Source organism: Arachis duranensis, chromosome 10 (assembly GCF_000817695.3).
Source record: "Arachis duranensis cultivar V14167 chromosome 10, aradu.V14167.gnm2.J7QH, whole genome shotgun sequence".
In the NCBI taxonomy this organism is placed as follows: domain Eukaryota; kingdom Viridiplantae; phylum Streptophyta; class Magnoliopsida; order Fabales; family Fabaceae; genus Arachis; species Arachis duranensis.
This window is the reverse complement of record NC_029781.3, coordinates 94,665,161-94,685,453: the sequence shown is the minus strand read 5'-3', so window position 1 is coordinate 94,685,453 and position 20,293 is coordinate 94,665,161. Positions and strand designations below refer to the sequence as shown.

Genomic DNA, 20,293 nt, shown 5'->3' with positions numbered 1-20,293 from the left:
TAGCAATGGTAAACTAAATGACCTATTGAGTAGTTTAGTCAATTCACGAAATATAAGCAAGTTTATTAGGCGAAATGGTCCATTCAATAGCTAAATGAATCAAAGTGGCCAAATAGTAGATATATACTTTTTTTATTCATATATTAAAATTTGTTTACTAAAAATTTGATTAATCTAATTTAAATTTTGATTAAAAAATAAAGAACTATACATGTATCCATTCTTCACATACACAAACTTTTTTTTATCTTTATTAGGGTGCATTTAAATTCGAGACAATTGAAATAAAATCGAGTTTCTTTGAAAAATGCCCAACTTAGCTTGATGTTGGTATATCTTCGACAGATAATTAATAATATCAGCATCATTAACTGTTGGTAAAATTGTTTGGCATATTATTTTATTTGTATTATTACGGATAATTATAGCGTCAGTATTAACAAAAAATAAAAAAATTGAAATTACCACTTACATAAACTTAATTATTTCTTTATTTAATAATTCCATGGTAATATATAAGTATACAAGACATCACGAATTTTACATCCATGACCATGAGTAACAACAAATTATTAAATTCCAATATTTAAATATTTTATTTGAATAGAGGTAGGTGGAGTAATGTTACATTATTTGTAACAGTATGCACCTAGGCACTAGTTTTGTTTTTCAGCATCTATTGTGCTTAACTTTGCACATGTACAATGGCCATATAGACACGCAGGAAATAGTGGATCACAATATGGTTGTAGATATGCGCAATTTCCAGGGCAACCCTTTGTCTCAGGCACCACTTTTCTTGGTATTTTTGGGACATCAAATCCTACACAAAAATATTTAAAAAATAAAATGAAAAACAGAGTCACATACATAATATATTTAGAACATCATAGTAGAAAATTTATAATGTTTTCACAAACACATAGAGGTCGAAGAAAAATAATTAACAGCATTGTTTTAAGAGACACAATCACAAAGTATATGCAAAATTAGTAGGTCTTAGATAATATAATTATTTAGATATAAAAAAAAAAGAACACATATAAGATGAAAAAGAAAATACCGTTGGTGACTACTAAAGCGAAAAAGATCATTACAAATGCTATCTTGATTGCAATCTTCACCATGTTTTCTAGTTCTTTGAATTAAAAAATAAAGCCTAGATTAGAGTCACAAAAAAATATTTTGTTTTTCAATAATGACTTGGATTCATTAAGGCCTTCTCATGCAAATTTATAGAGCTGTCGAAAATTAACAATAAATTATAATATGTACATAAAATATTTAATTTTGGATTTTTTTAATTATATTTCATTCATAGTTTAGTAACTACCAAAATCAAATATATTCTCTCATTATTCATATTTTTAGTAAATTACTTTTTTCTAAAATTAATACTCTTTAATTAATACTGAAATATAATTTTTCCCCAAATTATTTTTCGCTTTGATAATTTTTATTCTAATAATATTCTTGTGTGTTTCTTATTTAAACTAAAATATTTAATTTTGGATTTTTTTTAATTATATTCCATTCATAGTTTAGCAACTACCAAAATAAAATATATTCTCTCATTATTCATATTTTTAGTAAATTATTTTTTCTAAAATTAATCGTTTTTTAATTAATACTAAAATATAATTTTTTTCCCAAATTATTTGCCGCTTTGGTAATTTTTATTCTAATAATATTCGCATTTGTGTTTGTGTATTTAAACTAAAATATTTAATTTTGGATTTTTTTAATTCTATTCCATTTATAGTTTAGCAACTATCAAAATGAAATAGATTCTCTTATTATTCATATTTTTAGTAAATTATTTTTTTCTAAAATTAATACTGAAATATAATTTAATTTTTTCCCCCAAATTATTTACCGCTTTGATAATTTTTATTCTAATAATATTCTTGCGTGTTTGTGCATTTGTTAGTACTTCTTAATAAGTAGATAGAAATATATGGAGAAATAGATGGAAAAATTGTATTTAGATAATAATTTAAGAATTTTTTATGAGGTACTTTAGTAGGAGACTTATTCATAATGATGTAATAAATAATAATTCATAATTAGGGAGTTAATCCTCAAATTCACCAATGAAAAACAATTCGTTCTTGAAATTTGTATCCGACAAATTTTGATAGTTATATTAATTTCTAAAGGATATATTTTTGTTACCAATGATTAACAGTCTTACATGACATGATGACATAACAGGTTAATGTATGTATCACAAATTAATTAATTGTATTTTAATATGATATGATACGTTAATTAATTATTGGATTTTTTACTTAAATAAATTTGATAGAACTCAAATTTACTGAATTCCCCTGACATGAGATCTGCAACGTGATTATCCTCTTTTTATCATTATATAAATCGTCTTAAACTGTGTAGGATTAAATAAAACGTAAACTATTTCAGCCTAGAACAATTAATGCATGATCTGATAAGAGAAACAAAAGGTAAATCGTGCCAGGATCCTTAGAGTTAAAAGGAGAACATAAATCCTAGTAGGTTTAACATGTTCTTGGCCTAAACCTCATTGGGCTGCCACGATTTACATACAAAGGAGACCTTACTCACCCTGGCACGATTTATGTATAATAGGGTATTTTTATTTATAATATTTTAATTTAAATTATATCTATTTAAATTTTAACTTAAAAAATTAAAATATAATTTTTATAATTTCAATTATTAATTTCATTAATAAGATTAAATTAAATTAAAAAAAAGAATACTAACAAATTATAATAAAAAGAGTACTAAATTTTAATATATAAATTTAAGTTTTTTTTTTCTTTTAAAAAATGTCAAAGAGCGTTAAAAAATATATTTTTAAATAATATAAATTCATATTGTTTTGAATAACATCAATTTAAATTTTTATAAAATTTCTAGTATTCATTGTTCATATGATTTTTTTAATCATTTTTATTGAATTTAATTTAGTTTTTTTAATAGAATTAATAATTAAAATTATAAATAAATAATTAAAATTTATATGAAGTCAAATAAAAAATGACAAAAAAATTCTGTAAAAAATATGCATTAATAAAAATAATTAAAAAAATTATATAAACAACGAATACTAAAAATTTCATAAAAACTTAAATTTATGTTACTTAAAATAACATAAATTTATATTATGCAAAATTAATATTTCTTAACACCTTTTGACATTTTTTTAAAGAAAAAACTTAAATTTATGTATTAAAATTTAGTACTCTTTTATTATAATTTGTTAGTATTTTTTCTAATTTAATTTAATCTTCTCAATGAAATTAATAATTGAAATTATAAAAAGTATATTTTTATTTTTTAAGTTAAAATTTAAATAGATATAATTTAAATTAAAATATTATAAATAAAAGTACCCTATTATACAACTATCACTCTATAATAAGAGTGTTAACTAAACTATTAAAAAGTTTGATTTCTACCGTCTTATCCTAAACTTCATACACCCTAAATCATTAAACCCACCATCGCACAACATCTTCATTCAAAATTATTCTAATAAATTGCATACTAAGCATATACTGTAAGATCCAACACACTATATGATCCAACATATTAACGTAGTTAATTTTGCCATGCAATCAACTCAACAACATTGCAAGCATAAATCGTCCCAGCCAAGTTTGTGTTACCAAGTAACACGTGAATCGCGCTAGGATGAGTAGGGTCTCTTTTGTGTGTAAATCGTAGCAGCCCAATGAGGTTTAGCCCAATAAAACCTACCAGCCTGAAACGATTTACGTTCTCCTTTTAACTTTAGGGACCCTACCACGATTTACCCTTTATTTTTCTTACCAGATCATGCATTAATTATTCCAGGCTGAAATGGTTTACGTTTTATTTAATCCTACACAGCCTAGGACGATTTATATAATAATAAGAAGAGGGTAATCATGTTACAGATCTCATTTCAAGGGAATCCAGTAAATTTATGTTCTATAAAATTTATTTAAGTAAAAAACCCTTAATTATTTTGTAATATATACGCGACATTTAACGTAACACATTATTTTCTAATAATAAGCTATGTGGTCATGTCAAGTAGTATTTAATATAATAAAACATTATCTAACTCATAAAATGATCAATTTGTTTTATATTTGTATTTTTTAAAATTTTTCGATGAGCAATTTAAAAATTGAACTTTTTTGTGGGACGAATTTAAATATCAACTAAATTTATTTACAAGAGAAGAACTGTTTTGTAATATATAGCTAGTACTAATTGTAAAATACTAGCACGAAAAGAAATAATTAACCATCATCGATGAGTGTTTTATAGACTAATTAATCAAAATATATATTTGTAGTAATTAAAGATTTCTTCCTTATTAAATAATTAAATAAATTTATTGTTATTTCGACTTTTATCTAAATAAAAAGCTTAAAAATCTTGTATTTTACTATAAAAAATTTATTAGATACGGTTAGATTTATTGGCAAATTTTTTTAAAAAAATTTGTCAATAATATGTTTATTATTTGAATTACCGTTGAAATAAATTCGACGGTATAAACCTCACCAATAATTATTTATCGGATGATTTTTTGTCTGTCATTAATTACTTTTGAAAAATTTCTGCTCATATATAATTTTTACTGTTAGAATATTCTCTCTGTTAAATCCGATGATAATATATTATTAATTAATAATTAAATTAATAACTACTTGCAAATTTAACCGATGGTAAACTTAAATTTATTTTTTTAAATTGTTTAAAAATCTAACATGTAATTTTAAATATTTAAATTCAATAATTTCTAAACTAATAAGTCAGAAAATACAACACTAATTAACTCAAAAAATAATTTGCTCAGATAATAATAAACGTAAAAATTTAACAACAATAATAAAACAATAAGTCAATAATTAACTCAGAGAATAAACAAGTTCAGACCAACTCAGACAATTAATAACAATCAACTAATTAACTCAAAAAATAATTAACTCAAACAACATATACTAGAACATAAATTAGAACGATGCAATTGGGGATCTTATACTTACAGATTCATTCGGATGAGAAACACCAAATCTTATTGCTCCTTTTGTGTTACCAATGTTCTCACTTGAACTGATATTAAACAGCATAATTATCACAGAATTTAAAACAAAATCATAAAATAGAATTAAAAATTAGAATAATAAACACAAAATTTAAAACACAAAATAATCAAGGCAAAATTCAAAATCAAAATCATAAACAAAACTTCAAACACAATAAAAAAAATCCTAAATCAAAATAGAATTAAAAAAAACCTAAATCAACATAGAATTATTTAAAAAAAATCATAAAAATAGAATTAAAAATTAGAATGATAAACACATAGTTTAAAACACAAAATAAAAAAAAAACAGAAATAAAAATTAGAATCGTAAACAAAATTTCAAACATATAATTAAAAAACCTAAATAAAAAGCAGAATCAAAATTAGAATGTCACGCTTCCGGCTGCGCCACTCTGATAGCAAGAAGTATTACAACTACTTTATATATTTAATATTAAAATAGGAGCTTATAACTTGACACCATATTGCTGATTTTTTTTTTTGAAAACCGAAAATAAATACTTTATCTTAAAAAAAATAAACAGACATAGATTCATATACAAGACTTTTTACATAATAGCTTATAATATAATATACATATAAAACATACAACTCCTATCCCTCTTACAAAATTGTAATAACAAAGACGAGAGAAGAAAAATTATCTAATTAATACAACATCATATAAACCAAAATGCAATATAACTCTTCATAATGCTCCTTTATCCGATCCCTGAAAAGGTAAAGCTGTAGGGGGTGAGAACCTAACCACACAGTCTCACCATGGAGTTTCAAAATTGTCATAAGAAGATATTTAATAAGAAAACTATTTTCAAGCTTAGTGATTATCATAATCTTATGAATCTTTTAAAAACCAATAGCTAATCTTTTAAAACCTTTTCAAAGAAACAATATTTAATCTTTCAGAAATCCAAAACTTTTCCTTTCTTATAAGAAAATCTTAATCAGAAACTAACCACTCAATTAATCAACACAATCATCAATTTAGCACCAAAGCTCATTTTCAAAAGAAGCACACTAGGATAAACACAGGCAAAACAGACAAGGAAACCACAGGTTTAGGTAGAAATTACAGCAAATATTTCAGGTAGCAGTTGAGAACAGTTTAACAATTAGGAAAACTAAAACAAATTCAAACCCAAGCAAAGCATACAAATGCATATGATGCATGCCTATCCTATGGATAATGAGCTCATCTGTTGGTTATACAGCCAACCCGACATGTCCGGTTTGCTAAACCATTGGACTGTCCTCCGACGCGCATCCCCATGAGTCTATGCATAGCTTTTTCTCATATATATATCAAATTACTCAATGGGGGTACCATTCCCGAGAATTTATAAGTGCCCGGTCACCCTTACGTTGTAGGGTCAACAGAGTATTGAGTTTCAACCTGGAGCAAGTGGTGGCAAGCCACTGCGTCTATCCAAGAAAACTCGTGCCTCAGATAACTCAAATTCATAAGCCATATGAATAACTCATTCATCATCCATCAATATCTAAGCCATTCTCAATATCATCATCATTCGTCAATCCATATCTCATTTCTAAATTCATTCAAAAATTATATTTCAAAGTCAATCCTCATCATCCTTCTTTCCGTTCCATTAATCAACAATCTCAATCCAAAACATAATTCTTTCTTTTTAAAATAAATAAATCTTAAAACATATAACGTTTAAAAAACTAAATCTTTTTAAATAATTACTTCAGGTGAAACTCCCAATTTTATAAAATTTTGGTAGCATCTCCTCTAAAACTCAGACTCTGCCACCCTTTTCTGGTCCCAACCAAACCAAACCAAACACCTACTGATCATTCAAATCACTTCCAATAACCATTATCACAACAACAACACTCAACCCAAGAAAATTACAAAAATCCAGAATTCAATCAACCAATCCTATAAATCGCAATTTAAACCAACTTCATTCAATAGCGTCAATCAATAATTAAGAATTCTCGGTCTTCGCAAACAGTTTCAAACCAAACCATTCCTCAAACCCTTTTCGAACCATTTCCAAAATAGCAAATCATTCTCAATAAACAAACCGTTTTCAAATATTAAGACTTTTCCAAATTTATTTTAAAATCAAATTCTGATATCAAATCGGGTTAATATCAAATCAAATTTCAATATTAAATCTTTTCTAAAATCAAACCGTTTCCAAAATTAAACTAAATACCAATAATAGATCTCTTCTAATAATTCAAGGAAAACTACGTTAACAACATCAGTTAACTAATCAAAATATCCAACTTTCTCAATCGATCTATCAATCAATCGAATTAATAATCTCATTCATCCAAAACAACTTAATTCAATTCATAAGACTTTTGACATCACAAAAATGTATTTTACATATTAATATCAATTTATAACAACTCTAGAAAGTAAAACAAGTTTAAGAAAAGCGCCCCTACCTCGATGTTGCAACTAAAAGAAATCGGAGGTGAAATTACAGTGAGACAGCTGGTTAAACCACTACTAATCACTCAACAAGTTCAACTGAGATAGCAGCAGCCTTGCGTTCTAACACAATTAGGACAGCAGCTGCTTAACTCTCACAGTAGTAACCATATTTGCATCTAAACAGAGGATCCAAATTGGATAGGAATTAAAAGCAATTACTGCCCTGGGGATTTCAAAACAAGGTATATGCCATAATCGACTCAGAACAAGCATAACAGTGACAATAAAACGTGTAAATAGACCATAATCAAAGAAAAGATCACTCCAGAAATAAAGAAGTAGCATCAGACTCACCGACAGCAACTCTAACAGATCTGTAATAGCACCAAGGCCAGTATTCTAGATGATTGCAATAGACAAACAGGTAAAGCAAAGGGGCTGAATTAAATTAAAGATACATGCTACCATGAGTGAAACAGGAACATAGCAGAGAACAAAATTTAAAACAAAACAAGGGTGAAAGGGGTTACGATTTCAAAATTGGAGAAATTGAAATCAAAACAAGGAGGATGCTATTGGCCAAGTTGAAATATCGTGGCAGTAGCGTGCTCTCTCTGATGACAAACAAAAACGACGGCGGCACCCAAGAATTTCGGCGGTGACGACGACCCCCTTTCTCTCCCTCAGCCGTGATCCGTCTCATCGCTCCTCTTCCTCTCGTGCGCAGTGGTAGTATCATCGACTAAGCTTCGGTGGTAGAGACACCCTCAACCGCGGTGAAACGTGGTGGCTATGGAAGCTCGGCGACGACAATGGCCAGGTGGCTGAGCTTGTGAACGACGGCGGCGCAGAGGTAGTTTCTTCCTCTCCGTGCACGACACTTCCTCCCATCAGTCTCCCTCTTCGTGAACTCAAGGATGGCGGCGACGTGGTGAGGACAAACGGTGATGACAAACGGAGGTGGCGGCTCCTTGGACGACAGCGGCGGCGTATGCATCAAGGCGGAGTGGCGGCAGCGAGCTCCTCCTCCCCTGGCACTCCCTCTAACACAGTTCTGTTCTCCAACGGCAGCAACAGGTGCAGTCTCCCCCTCTCTTCCCCTTCCCTGATTCTGCTTTCCCCTTCTCTTTCTTCGTTTGTTTCTTTCTTTCAGATAACCGGGTGTGTGTGTTTAGGATAGGGGTTGCGGCTGTTGCTTGGGTTAGGGGGTTAGGGTTAGTTGGAAAAAATAGGGTTTGATTTGTTGATTTTTGGGTTTAATTAGAGTAGGATAATTTGAATAATATTGGGATATAGGATATTAATTTGAACTCTAATTAAATCCTTAAAAATTACTTTAAAATATTATTTGTTATACCAAAATATTAATTAATTTAAAATCAAATACCTTAATTGAAATTACAAGATAATAAGATAAATTTTCTTTATTTCTAAAACTTAAAGTATTGAATTATAAAAATATTAACTATTTAAATATAGAAAATAACTCGATAATTATAAAACTGAATAAAGATATTAATTTATTTCAAATTCAATTAATCAAAACTTACTTTAATTATATTTAATAAAGAAATTTCTGAAATTAAAGCTACAAAAATATTGAATTTGAAATTAGCTCATGATAGCCCTTTTTCAAAGGTTCTGGGTCTTACAGGTTCCCTCCGCAACCAATTTCCATCGCCGCAACGCACGCTTTGCATGCGTTGTTTCCTCCTTCGCATGACAACCGTAGCTCCCTCTCTCTTGTTTCGACCTTCTCATTAATTATTGATATGACCCTACAAAATAAATGGTTGGTCTTGATTGGTATTACTCCTGGTACCTGAGGTATGTTTGTGGTGCCTTGCATGTGTTATAATAAGTAGACAACTTGGTTAATTACAGTCAAACTAACTATCAATCTGAGCCCAGTCATTTGAATATTGTATATTCTATTTTAGCTGCTATTAAAGAAAAAACCATTCTATTTATCCCCTTGCTATATATTAAAAGGTCCTATTTATCAGACTTCATCATTAGGAGTGCCTGAACTTTATTAGGTGCAGCTAACGCTAATTAATTAGATATGCTCAGATGATTATTGGTGATTGCTACTAGGACATGTACTTTTTATATTTTGGTTGATCTATATACATTTTGTATACTATTGGAGATAGCACAAAAATAGCTTATTTAGAATTTTCATACTTGTGCTATGATGTTGGAGAAGCATGAACAAGACTGCAAGAGTAATAGAATCCCCTTAGAAATTGTGTGCTTGCCTAGAACTATTTTTGGGTAAAGAAATGCTGTTCATTAATGAACTATTTTTGCCTAGACCTCCATACTTGAAAACCAGCAAAAGCTTGATTATAGCAGTGTCGATGTGAACGTGGTTTCTAAAATTTTTGGATGTTCCTTTTGTGTTATAGCAGATGATTTTTTGAATCTTTTTGCATATTTTGATGTGTTTGTAGCTTTGTCCCAATTCTACTAGCTAAATACAATATTATTCTTTGGATTATGTTAATATGTAAGACATGGAACACATGATTTGGCCTTCACTTTTATGTTCAAGGGTCTTTGTTGCTTTATTATATTACTTATATTTATTCTTTACTGTAGAGATGATTCAATTAATATTGAATACAAGTTCATAGCTTAAACTATTATTAAGATTCAAATTCACTATCTTATTATAAGATTATGGCTCTTGAAAATGCTTGCTTAACAAAATTTAAAGAAGCAAAAAAAAGAAAGAAAAAGAACAACGGAAAATATATAAAGTAACATCCATTTAATATGAATAAGAAACATCCTTATGTTTAATAGAAGTAACATCCACTTAGATTTTACAAAAAATAATCAGGTACCTACACGAAGAAATATGTCAAGTAGGATTTCTATTAAAAAAAAGTCATGCAAATCTTAAAAAAGTAGAGACATCCACAACTGTCACACAAGGAAACTTGAAAAATATATAAAGTAATGTCTATTTAGGGAGCATGATCGTCACCGATGTGAACGTGGTTCCTAAAATTTTCGGATGTTCCTTTTGTGTTATAGCAAATGATCTTTTAAGTCCTTTTGCAGGATTTGATGTGTTAGCATTCCACCAGATAAATACAATTTTATTCTTTGATATTTTAATATGTAAGGCATGAAACACATGATTTGGCCTTCACTTTTATGTTCAAGGGGTCTTTGTTGCTTTAATATGTTCCTTGTATTTATTTTTTACTGCAGAGATGATTCGATTGATATTGAATACAAGTATCACAGCTTAAGCTATTATTAAGATTCAAATGCACTATCTTATTATAAGATTATGGCTCTCGAGAATGCTTGTTTAACAAAATTTAACGAAGGAAAAAAAAGAAAAGAATAACAACGGAAAATATATAAAGTAACATCCATTTAGTATGAATATCACGGTGCTTTATCGAAGATTAGAAGTAATATCCACTTAAATCTTGCTAAAAATAATCACGTACCTACATGAAGAAACATACCGAGTAGGATTTATATAAAAAAAGGCCATGCAATTCTTAAAGAAGTAGAGACATCTACAACTATAACACAAGGAAACTCGAAAAATATATAAGGTAACATCCATTTAATATGATAAAGAAATATCTTGATACTTAACAAAAGTAACATCCACTTAGATCTTTGCAAAAATAATCAGGTACTTAAACGAAAAAACATGCCGAGTAAGATTTATAAAAAAAGGGTCATGCAATTCTTAAAGAAATAGACATCTACAGCTGCAACACAAGAAAAATCATAAAATATATCAAAACTATCTCAATCAATAATGGCATCCCATGTATACATTAGAATAACATGTTTTACACTTTGAAAGTGTTATATGAAAAAAATAACAATGTATACATCTTAATTACATTAAACTAAAAATTTTCAAAAGAATTTAGCAAAGACATGAATCCACTAAGTTGTTGTGGTTCATTTATTCCACGACTTGCAATAAAAGATTGAGCAATCAAAATATCTTGTGCATTGTTGCTTTCTTCAACATCAATTGCTCCCTTCAAAATAGAAAATTCTAGCTATAAAGAACATCCACAAGTACATACAAAAAGAACATCTAAAACTATAGAGAAAAAAATTCAGAACAAATAATTCAGCTAACAACCCGCTAATATGGGATTTTAAAGAAAATGAGGATTTCAATTATAGTCATGGCAGAAGCTTTTCTTAAACAAAACACGTAACATTTCATACATTATAATACATGATATTTCATCTTGTATCCATGATGAGATTGTCTTCATAGTAACATACAATTTATATCTGAATAGTGATGGTGAAACATGTAATAAATAAAGTCATATTGATTTGAATAAAAAATTAAATAAATAAATAAAATAGCAAAAACACCAAAGTAGAAATAAATCCTAATAACAGAATATGTAAGCTATAAATTTAACTTAATGTCGCCTCCTCCTGTAATTTATACCAGCGTAAGTTTGCAATATTGTCCACAACCTACAACAAGTTAGGGGTTACTAATAGCATAATGAATGCACTATACTATTAAAGAAGCTAGCATCATCATATTGAATGTATATTTCTAATCATGAAAATCAAACTACTAAATAAGTTAACAGCATACTGAAATACATTTAAAGAAGGGACATTCATCTAAAGAGCAACAAAACATTCATCGATCACAAAAGAACATCCGCAATCCTAAATTCAGAAACATCCATTTACAATACAAAGAAAAATTTACCCAAAGGGCTACAATCACATGTTTAACGAAAAAACATCTGTCTGGAAAATCACCAAATTAAAAGTGTCATATTGTTTCTCTCCAATAAGCAGTTTAAACAAAAGGGAAAAAGATCCAGCAACCAGACAGAAGCGACGTTACCTGGTGGTGATTTTGAATAACTAAATCAATTTTGATTGCATAGTTAAATTTCAAACCATAATATACAACATACAGCCCAGTTAACTATGTAACGGTAGAGTAAACTAAATTACAACTATTCGTAATAAATTTAAAAACCATCTTATACATGTTTAAGCTTACATCTGTGTTACTTGACACAAAAATACCAACGATGCCGAAAATAAATGGTCTCTTCCACCATATTTAACTCCAAACTTAAATTAAACCAAAATTAAACTAAATTTAATCTAAATGTTGCATCGAAATCCCAATTCATCTTTACAAAACAAAAAGTCCGTGCTGCACGTGCATGATGATTCTACCAATTCAGGGAACAAACAATATAAAAATTAAATGAAATCCACTTTTTGAATGGAAAAGCTAAAAAATTTCTTCAAATCAGCAAGTCAAACATGTAAACTTAATTAAAAACAGGAACATCCAGTTATTCAGCAAAAATTAAAGAACACTTCAATTGAACCATTAATCCTAGTTTATGAACCCTAGGACAGTTCAGAAAATCATCTATATTTAAATAGAACCAAAGCATCTTATAACATGTTAGAGAACAATGGAGTGGAGGAGGAGCAGCCGCCCGCGACGGAAGATGGGGAAAAGTGTCGCCGGGTCGTGAGGGTAGGGGCGGACTTCACGCGACTGACGGTGTTGGTGGTGGTGTGACGTGCGGGCTTGAGCAGAGGCGGCGTTGGGCAACGTTCTTCAAGGAGACAAAAATGGCGTGGAAAAGAGGTCAGCAATGCGTCTCCGTGGCAGGGAGGTTCAACGACGAGGGGGGAATGGAGATGCAGGGCGTAAATCTTAATCAGGGTAAACTGTGGTAATTGGGGTGTTTTTTTTTATTTGATGGGCCTTGGGGTCTAGTACAATAAGAGTTAGCAGGAGTTGGCTGGACCCCTTCTTGGTTACCTAGCAGAATTGTTTCACTTAAACCAATTCTTCTTTTAAAAGACAAAGATAAATCATTTACTAATTAAACCCTTCAGTAAAGGCTTTAGATTTTATGGGAGCGACAACCAATCTCATTTTCTTAAGTTCATTGGAAATCCTTAACAATCATTGTTTTCTTAAATTGAGTTAATCAAATAAAGTTTCTAAATCAAATCAAAACCAAACCATACAAATCGGAGGGTCCAAACCAATGTCAAAGCCAACACCAATCCCAGTTCCATCCTTAAAATTAATTCTTTACCTTTTTCCAAGGCATCACAAAACAAAATTATTCAGTCAAAATTCAATTACTTTTTAGAGTTCACTTAAACTCCTCCGAATGAAATTTTTAAGTCAAATTCAAAACATAAGTCCTTTTCATATTTAAATCAACCTTAAAACATAACACTTTTCTTAAATAATTTAAAATCGTAAAATAATTCTTTTCTAAATGAATCAAACTCAAAACATATACTTTTCTAAAATGAATTAAACTCAAAACATAACTATTTTCTTAATAAATCAAAAATCAAATAATAGAACCTCTCAAATCCAACTTTTTCAAAATAATATTTCAAAGAAAGTCTTAAATTTTATAACAAAATTTTGGCAACATCTCCCCTAAAACTCGGACTTTGCCACCCTTCTTGTGTCCCATCCAAACCAATTCTCAAATTCTTTCAAATCGTTTTCAATAGACCAAAACCATTTCTAATATAAAATAAATTATAAAATTAAACCAGTTAAAAATCCAACCGCTTCCAAAATTAAACCATTTCCATATCTCAAAACATGTCATCAATTCATTTATTATTAAATCTCAATGCCATCATCAAATCTCACCAATTTCACTTGATTACCAACAACATTCCAACCCTGAATTCATCAAAATAATTCGATTATTGGCTGCATTTAAACTGACCAAACTCCAAACTAATCACAAATATCAATATATCACAAAAATTCAACATAAATTCAGTCAAATTTAATCAATAATCAATGAAACAAATATTCACTTATCAAATTCACATTTAATTATTATAAAGTTACCAAAATCCTACCTCTGTACGAAATCAAAATACTCGAGGCTACGGAGAAGCTTTCTAACCGAGCTGCCGAAGAAAAAAATGTCAGAAATCGTCTGTACCTTGTATGACTCAGAACTTTTGAAAAAAAAAAGTTATTATGAACTAATTTCAAATTACATATTTATTTACAGCTTTAATTTCACGAGTTATTTTATTTTATTACAGATAATCAAAGGTAGTTTTGATTAACTAGATTTGAAATAAATTAAGGTTTTTATCCAAACTCTATAATCTTGAATTATTTTTCTATTTACTATTTAATGCCTTAGAAATTCAAAATAATGATCTTTGGATATTTATATTAGAATTTTAACTAATTTTTATAATTATTGAATTATTTTCTATATTTAAATTATAAAATTAGTAACTATAAAATAATAAGATTTTTATAGGATAATAGTTTTATAAATAAATACTTTAGGTATTGTAATAAACAAAATTAATTATATTGTATTATATTTTTAATTAAAGTATTTGATTCCAAGTTTAATAGTATTTTGAAACAATTAAAATAATTTTAAAAATTCAATTAGTTTCAAATTAAACCCAAGTTTCAATTTTTATACACAAACTTTAATTTTATTAAAATACAATTCTCCCATTTATCCAATGAAACCCTAGCCGCTGCCCTATCTTTCCCTTCCAGCAAACCACACAACACAGCAGTAACTTCAGAAAATTAAAAGGAAAAAAGAAAGAAGAAAGTGGAAAGGAAGAAAGGGAGAAGAGAAAAACGGAAATGGAGGAAGAAGAAAAGGGAGAGGAAGGGGCCGTGCTCTATCGATGCCACTGCACCGCTGCCACCATGCCACGCCTCGCCGTCGAAGTTCGACACTGCTGCTGCTGATCGCGAAGAGAGAGATAGCAGTGCCGAGAAGGAGGGTTCGAGGGAGCAACTGCCTAACGCGAGCTAGAGGAGCTCGTCCTCTCCGTCGGAGGAGCTACTTCCAGCCATCGTCGTCGTTGTCGTTTGAGCCGCTGTCACTAGAGATGCCCGAGGAGAGAGAGATGACGCGACGGGAGAAAGGGGTAAGCCACCTGCGATGCTGCCAGAGCTCCTGTCGCCGTCAGAAGCTGCCACCACCGCTGCGTCCAGCTGCAGTCGCCTGCTCCGTCACTGCTCCTGGAGGTGGGTCGTCGAGCCTCTGCCGCCGGAAAACACCTTTGCCGCCGTCAAGATCCACTACCGGTAAGGGGTTTTGAGTTTGGTTTTTGTTTCTTTTGAGATTCTGGGAGTTTTATTATCGCTGCATGTTAGTTTTAGTCACCATCGCCGGAGTCGGGTTGCCGCTGCCGCTTGAGGTGGCTGCCGAGGCCGCTGCCAAATTGGTTCAGAGACCGCCGTTGCTTTGTTTTGTCGTTACAGTTAGTATTTACATTTCAAAAACCTTCGCGTTAGTGTTCTGCTCCGTGTAATAAAGTCTTGCGATATTAATGTGTTAGAAATTAGTAACCGAGATTGTGTGTAGCGATTGAGGCTGTTTCTATTATTGAAAAAGCAAGCGGAGCTGAGGTTTTGGTTGTCGTCGATTCAGGTTGAGGCGAAAGGAACTCTGTGAGGCATTTGGTTATGGTTTACTGTATTGAGGTAGGGGCCTTTTTAGAAAACTACACTTTATGAATTGGAATTATTATATATGGATATTGATGTGAGAAAATGTATCTTTGAGTGATTGTATAAGTTTTATGTATTATTGGTTGTCTTGGATGAGTATTAATGCTTGTTTGGCTGGGTTATTGTTTGATTTTGTGAAATGAACTGTTCTTGAAATGCTTCTTTAAAGTTATTCTGTAAAAGCTTTGAAATCGAGTTTATCCTGCTAGAAATTGATTTGAGTTGAATTGGTGTTCTTGAAATCTAAAAATGATGTACCTTTGGAACCAACTTGATTTTTTAACTAATTTGGTTTTGAACCCATTGAAGAGGGTTGCGGAATGGTGTAGTTAGGACCCAGAAAGGGTGGCAGGTTCCAAGTTTTAGGGGAGGTGCTCCCAAAATTCTAATAGAATCCGAGACTTTATTGAAATGTTACTTGGAAAATTATGAGTTAAAGACTTCTACTATTTTATTTGGATTATTTAAGAAAAGGGTGACTTATGCTTTTGAAATGAATTATTAAAAAGGAAATTATGATTTAATCTTATTTCTTATGAAAAGTATTGTATTTCTTTTGGGAGTAAGTTATTTAGGTGAAACTTATGTTTAAGGCTGTTTTAAATGTAAAAAGGGTTTATGTCTTTCAATTTGACTAGAGGGTTTCAATTGGAGGAGTTTCAGTGACTTTGAAAGAACTTAAATGCCTATTGACAAGTCTCATTTTACAATGTTTTAGGAAAAGTTTTAAGTACTCTTTGACTTCTGAATTTTTGCAAGAGTAAAACAATTTTTGAGCAGTTTGAAACGTTTTAGATTTAATCATGGAATTGAAGCTGGTTTTGTTTAAGTAAAAGAAATGATTTTGAAAGGAGTAATTGATTACACAACTCGATTTGGCTTAGATTCTATTTTTATTACTCAAATCAGGAAGCCAAAGATTTTAAGCGAATTTGAGAAAATGAGTTATGTTATTCTCCCCTAAAGACTTGAGACTCTGCTGAGAAACTTTTGTTACCAAATCCTATTTTAGAATAAATGATTTTGAATCTCTCGAAAAAGACTTTTGATTTGGTGTGGTTCCTGAAATGTTTGGAAAGAGGTTGTGGAGAGTGGCCTTATTTCAAAAAGGGGAATTTATATTTGAGGAGAAGTGGCTAACCACCACATGCTTAGTAACCATGTTTTAAAAAGAGAAATTTACGTTTGAGGAAACGTAGCTTATGAGTCTGAAATGATTTGAGGAATGGAGATTTTAAGGCCAAGGCTGGAAAGAATTGATTTTTGATTTCAAAGTAAAGTGATTTGAGAAAAAGTGATTTATGGCTTGAATGATGATTGTATGAGTTTGATGATGTTGGATGGCGGAAGTGATATTATGTTATGAGCCAGAATGATTGTATATGATAATGAATTATGACTGATTGTGGAATATGTTATGAGACGGATGGCTGAGTACAGTGGCGGAGCTTGAAACAAAATTTTGGGGAGCCAAATAGAAAATAATTGTCAAGATGCTTTTGATATGGATCTCATTTAAGATAAGCTCGTCTAACCTCATCTCTCTGATTTGGGTGATATTGTCAAATTTAAAGCCGTTTTTCAAGGTTTCGTTCCAAAGAATTAAGGTCAAACTCATCAGATGCAACTCTTTGAACTTTTGGAGGTTGTATCTCACTTTTTTCGTGATTCATTAAAAATGACAAAAAATTTGAATATTAGCCTTCCTCTTAAAAAAATGCATCAATTCTTTGATTTTTTATGATTATTTTATATAAAAATTTGAAATATATCCTGTAAAATATGTAAAAAAGAAGTTAAAATGACAAATATTAAAATTTATAATATTGATTAAATTTTTTTATCAATTTATACAAATACAATAATATCAATACTTATTGAACATTCTAATATTTTTTATTATATAAAATTTAAATTAAATAAACAATAAAATATAAAATAATATTAAATTACATAAATAAAAAATACCTAATTTTTTATATTTGACCTCAAAGATAGAGGAAGCGTTGCTTATTGAATAGAGAGCTAAGAAATGCGAATACACTCCGTTCAGTCCAAATCCAACATGTTTTGAATATTTAAAACTAATAATTATTGTGCAATAAAAATAAGAGATGAATATTGAACTTTGATATTTTAAGTCATAGAAAAGTATTTGAGCCAATTGAGCTAATTTTTTATTTTTTAAAGAAGTATTACTAATTTTTTTACCAGAAGTTTGTGAGGCCATGACCCCCCTTGTCTTAACTAAGCTCCGCCCCTATCTGAGTATGAATATGGATGATTATTAAGTTGATAAAGTGATTGTTGCACTTCCAAATATCTGAGATACGAGTTTCCCTGGGTGAAAGCAGTGGCTAGTCACCACGTGCTCCAGGTTGAGACTCGATACTTTGCTAACCCTATATCGTAAGTGTGGCCGGAAACTGTGAAAGTTCTGAATGAGCTCACCTCCGTGGATAAATACCAGTGTGGGTGTTGTGTGATTATGATTATGATTGTAAATAACTTGAGTTGGGGATGCACGACAGAGGGACAGTCCAATGGTTAGCTACCAGGACTTGTCGGGTTGGCTTTATAACCGACAGATGAGACTCATCAGCCTCTAGGACAGGCATTTATCATATGCATCTATGTGACATTGGTTGGGTGTGCATATTGTAATTGGTTTGTCTATGTGATTAATTAATTATGTTTAATTATTATTTGCTCTACTTGAAGTAATTGTTTATTTGTGCTTTAACTTTCCTACTTCTGTTTGCAACTAAAACTCTATTGGATTGTGGTGATTGGTTATTGTTTGGATTGTTTGGGTCTAGGGCTGTGGTTGATCATGAGATGGACCGAAGGTCATGTTTGGCTGATGTTTCTGGTTTAGATAAGTGTAAAAAACTAAATTGGTTCAGCATAGACTTAATGAACCTATGCTTGGAGCAAGTTGGTCATTCATACTATCTAGGAAAACTTTTTGAAAGGCTTTTGAATTTTTGAAGAAATAATAGTTTTCTCTTTTAGAAAAGATTTCAGATTTTTAATGGTAAATCATCGGGTTTTGAAAGTATGCATAAGGTAGTTATTAATCACTGTAACGGTTTTATTTTTACGTATCCTATTATAGTAATTCTCAAAAACTCTCTACTGAGAATCCTTTCGAGGACGATATTCTCACTCCCCTACAGAACTTTTCTCTTTTCAGGTTATGGATGACGAGGTTCGAAAGGGCTTATTTCTTTCTGTTTAGATGATATTTTGGATTGTTTTAGTATTCATGTTTCCTCGCCTTTAATTTTGCAAGTTCTGTAAGAGGGATAAGATTTTGATATGAAATACTTGTAAATTAATAATAAGTACTTATAAGTATTCTTTGTGAGTATTATAAGTTGTATTGTATGTATGGATGTATCTTACCTATCAAAAAATATTTTTGGAGCGGTAATTCGGTTTAAGTTTTAAGCAGGCTCATATCATAGTATTAAATATTTTAAGAGTTGTCGTAATACCAGAGCTATCAGAATGGCGCAACCGGAAGCGTGAGCTTTGATAGTTAGGGTGTTACATGCATCCTAGAACTCCAGTCAGCCGAACTCAAGGGGTAGGGAAGCTACGTTACCGTCAACTTTCACCGATCAAAAGTGACGCCAACGTGTAGAGGAGGAGGATACAAATACTTTTATCAAATTAGATTTTTTATTGGAGTTACGGATCTCAAAAAATCGAATGCCGAAGGTCAAAAGTTCCATGGTTTCTCATTCTCTTTCTCTCTCACGTCCATTCTTTCTTTTCTTTCCTAATGAATACGCTGAAGAAGATGATTATTAATGAGAATTAGCATGCTTAAGGTTTGGGTGACATGTGGTGGGGTATGTGTCATTTATTTAAGCTGTTGAGTCAGCGATTTAAGTTATAAATATCTTAAATGGATAATTATGAAAAGTGGATATATTAAAACACAAGTAATAATATATATGAGTTACTAATATAAATGACATTAGTAACATATATAACGATAAAAGATATATGGTGAAGCATTAGCAAAGCTAAGTTCACCAAAAAGTATTGATATTTTCTCATATCGGCGGATATCGAGCTCGATAATAATATTATTAACTAAACTCTATTATTATTTTTTTAATTAAAAATATCAATTATTCAAATTAAAATATATATATAGAATTTTCATATTTATAAATTACTAAAATTATAGTTTTAATTATATAAAATATTTTATCATAACAAAAAT

The 20,293-nt window shown here is 30.2% G+C and overlaps 1 protein-coding gene across 2 annotated transcripts; it reads left to right on the top strand.

Moving 5' to 3' along the window:
• Nucleotides 1-15,068: 15,068 nt before the first annotated feature.
• Nucleotides 15,069-19,346, top strand: LOC107471018 (uncharacterized). Of its 2 annotated transcripts, none has more exons than XM_052255500.1 (2): nt 15,069-15,627; nt 19,233-19,346. In XM_052255500.1, the coding sequence occupies exons 1-2, from the start codon at nt 15,222-15,224 to the stop codon at nt 19,292-19,294; spliced, it is 468 nt and encodes a 155-aa protein (XP_052111460.1). In that variant the 5' UTR covers nt 15,069-15,221; the 3' UTR covers nt 19,295-19,346. The 2 variants fall into 2 exon arrangements, with proteins under 2 accessions (XP_052111460.1, XP_052111459.1); XM_052255499.1 differs by lacking the exon at nt 19,233-19,346 and adding an exon at nt 15,697-16,152.
• The last annotated feature ends 947 nt before the right edge of the window (nt 19,347-20,293 follow it).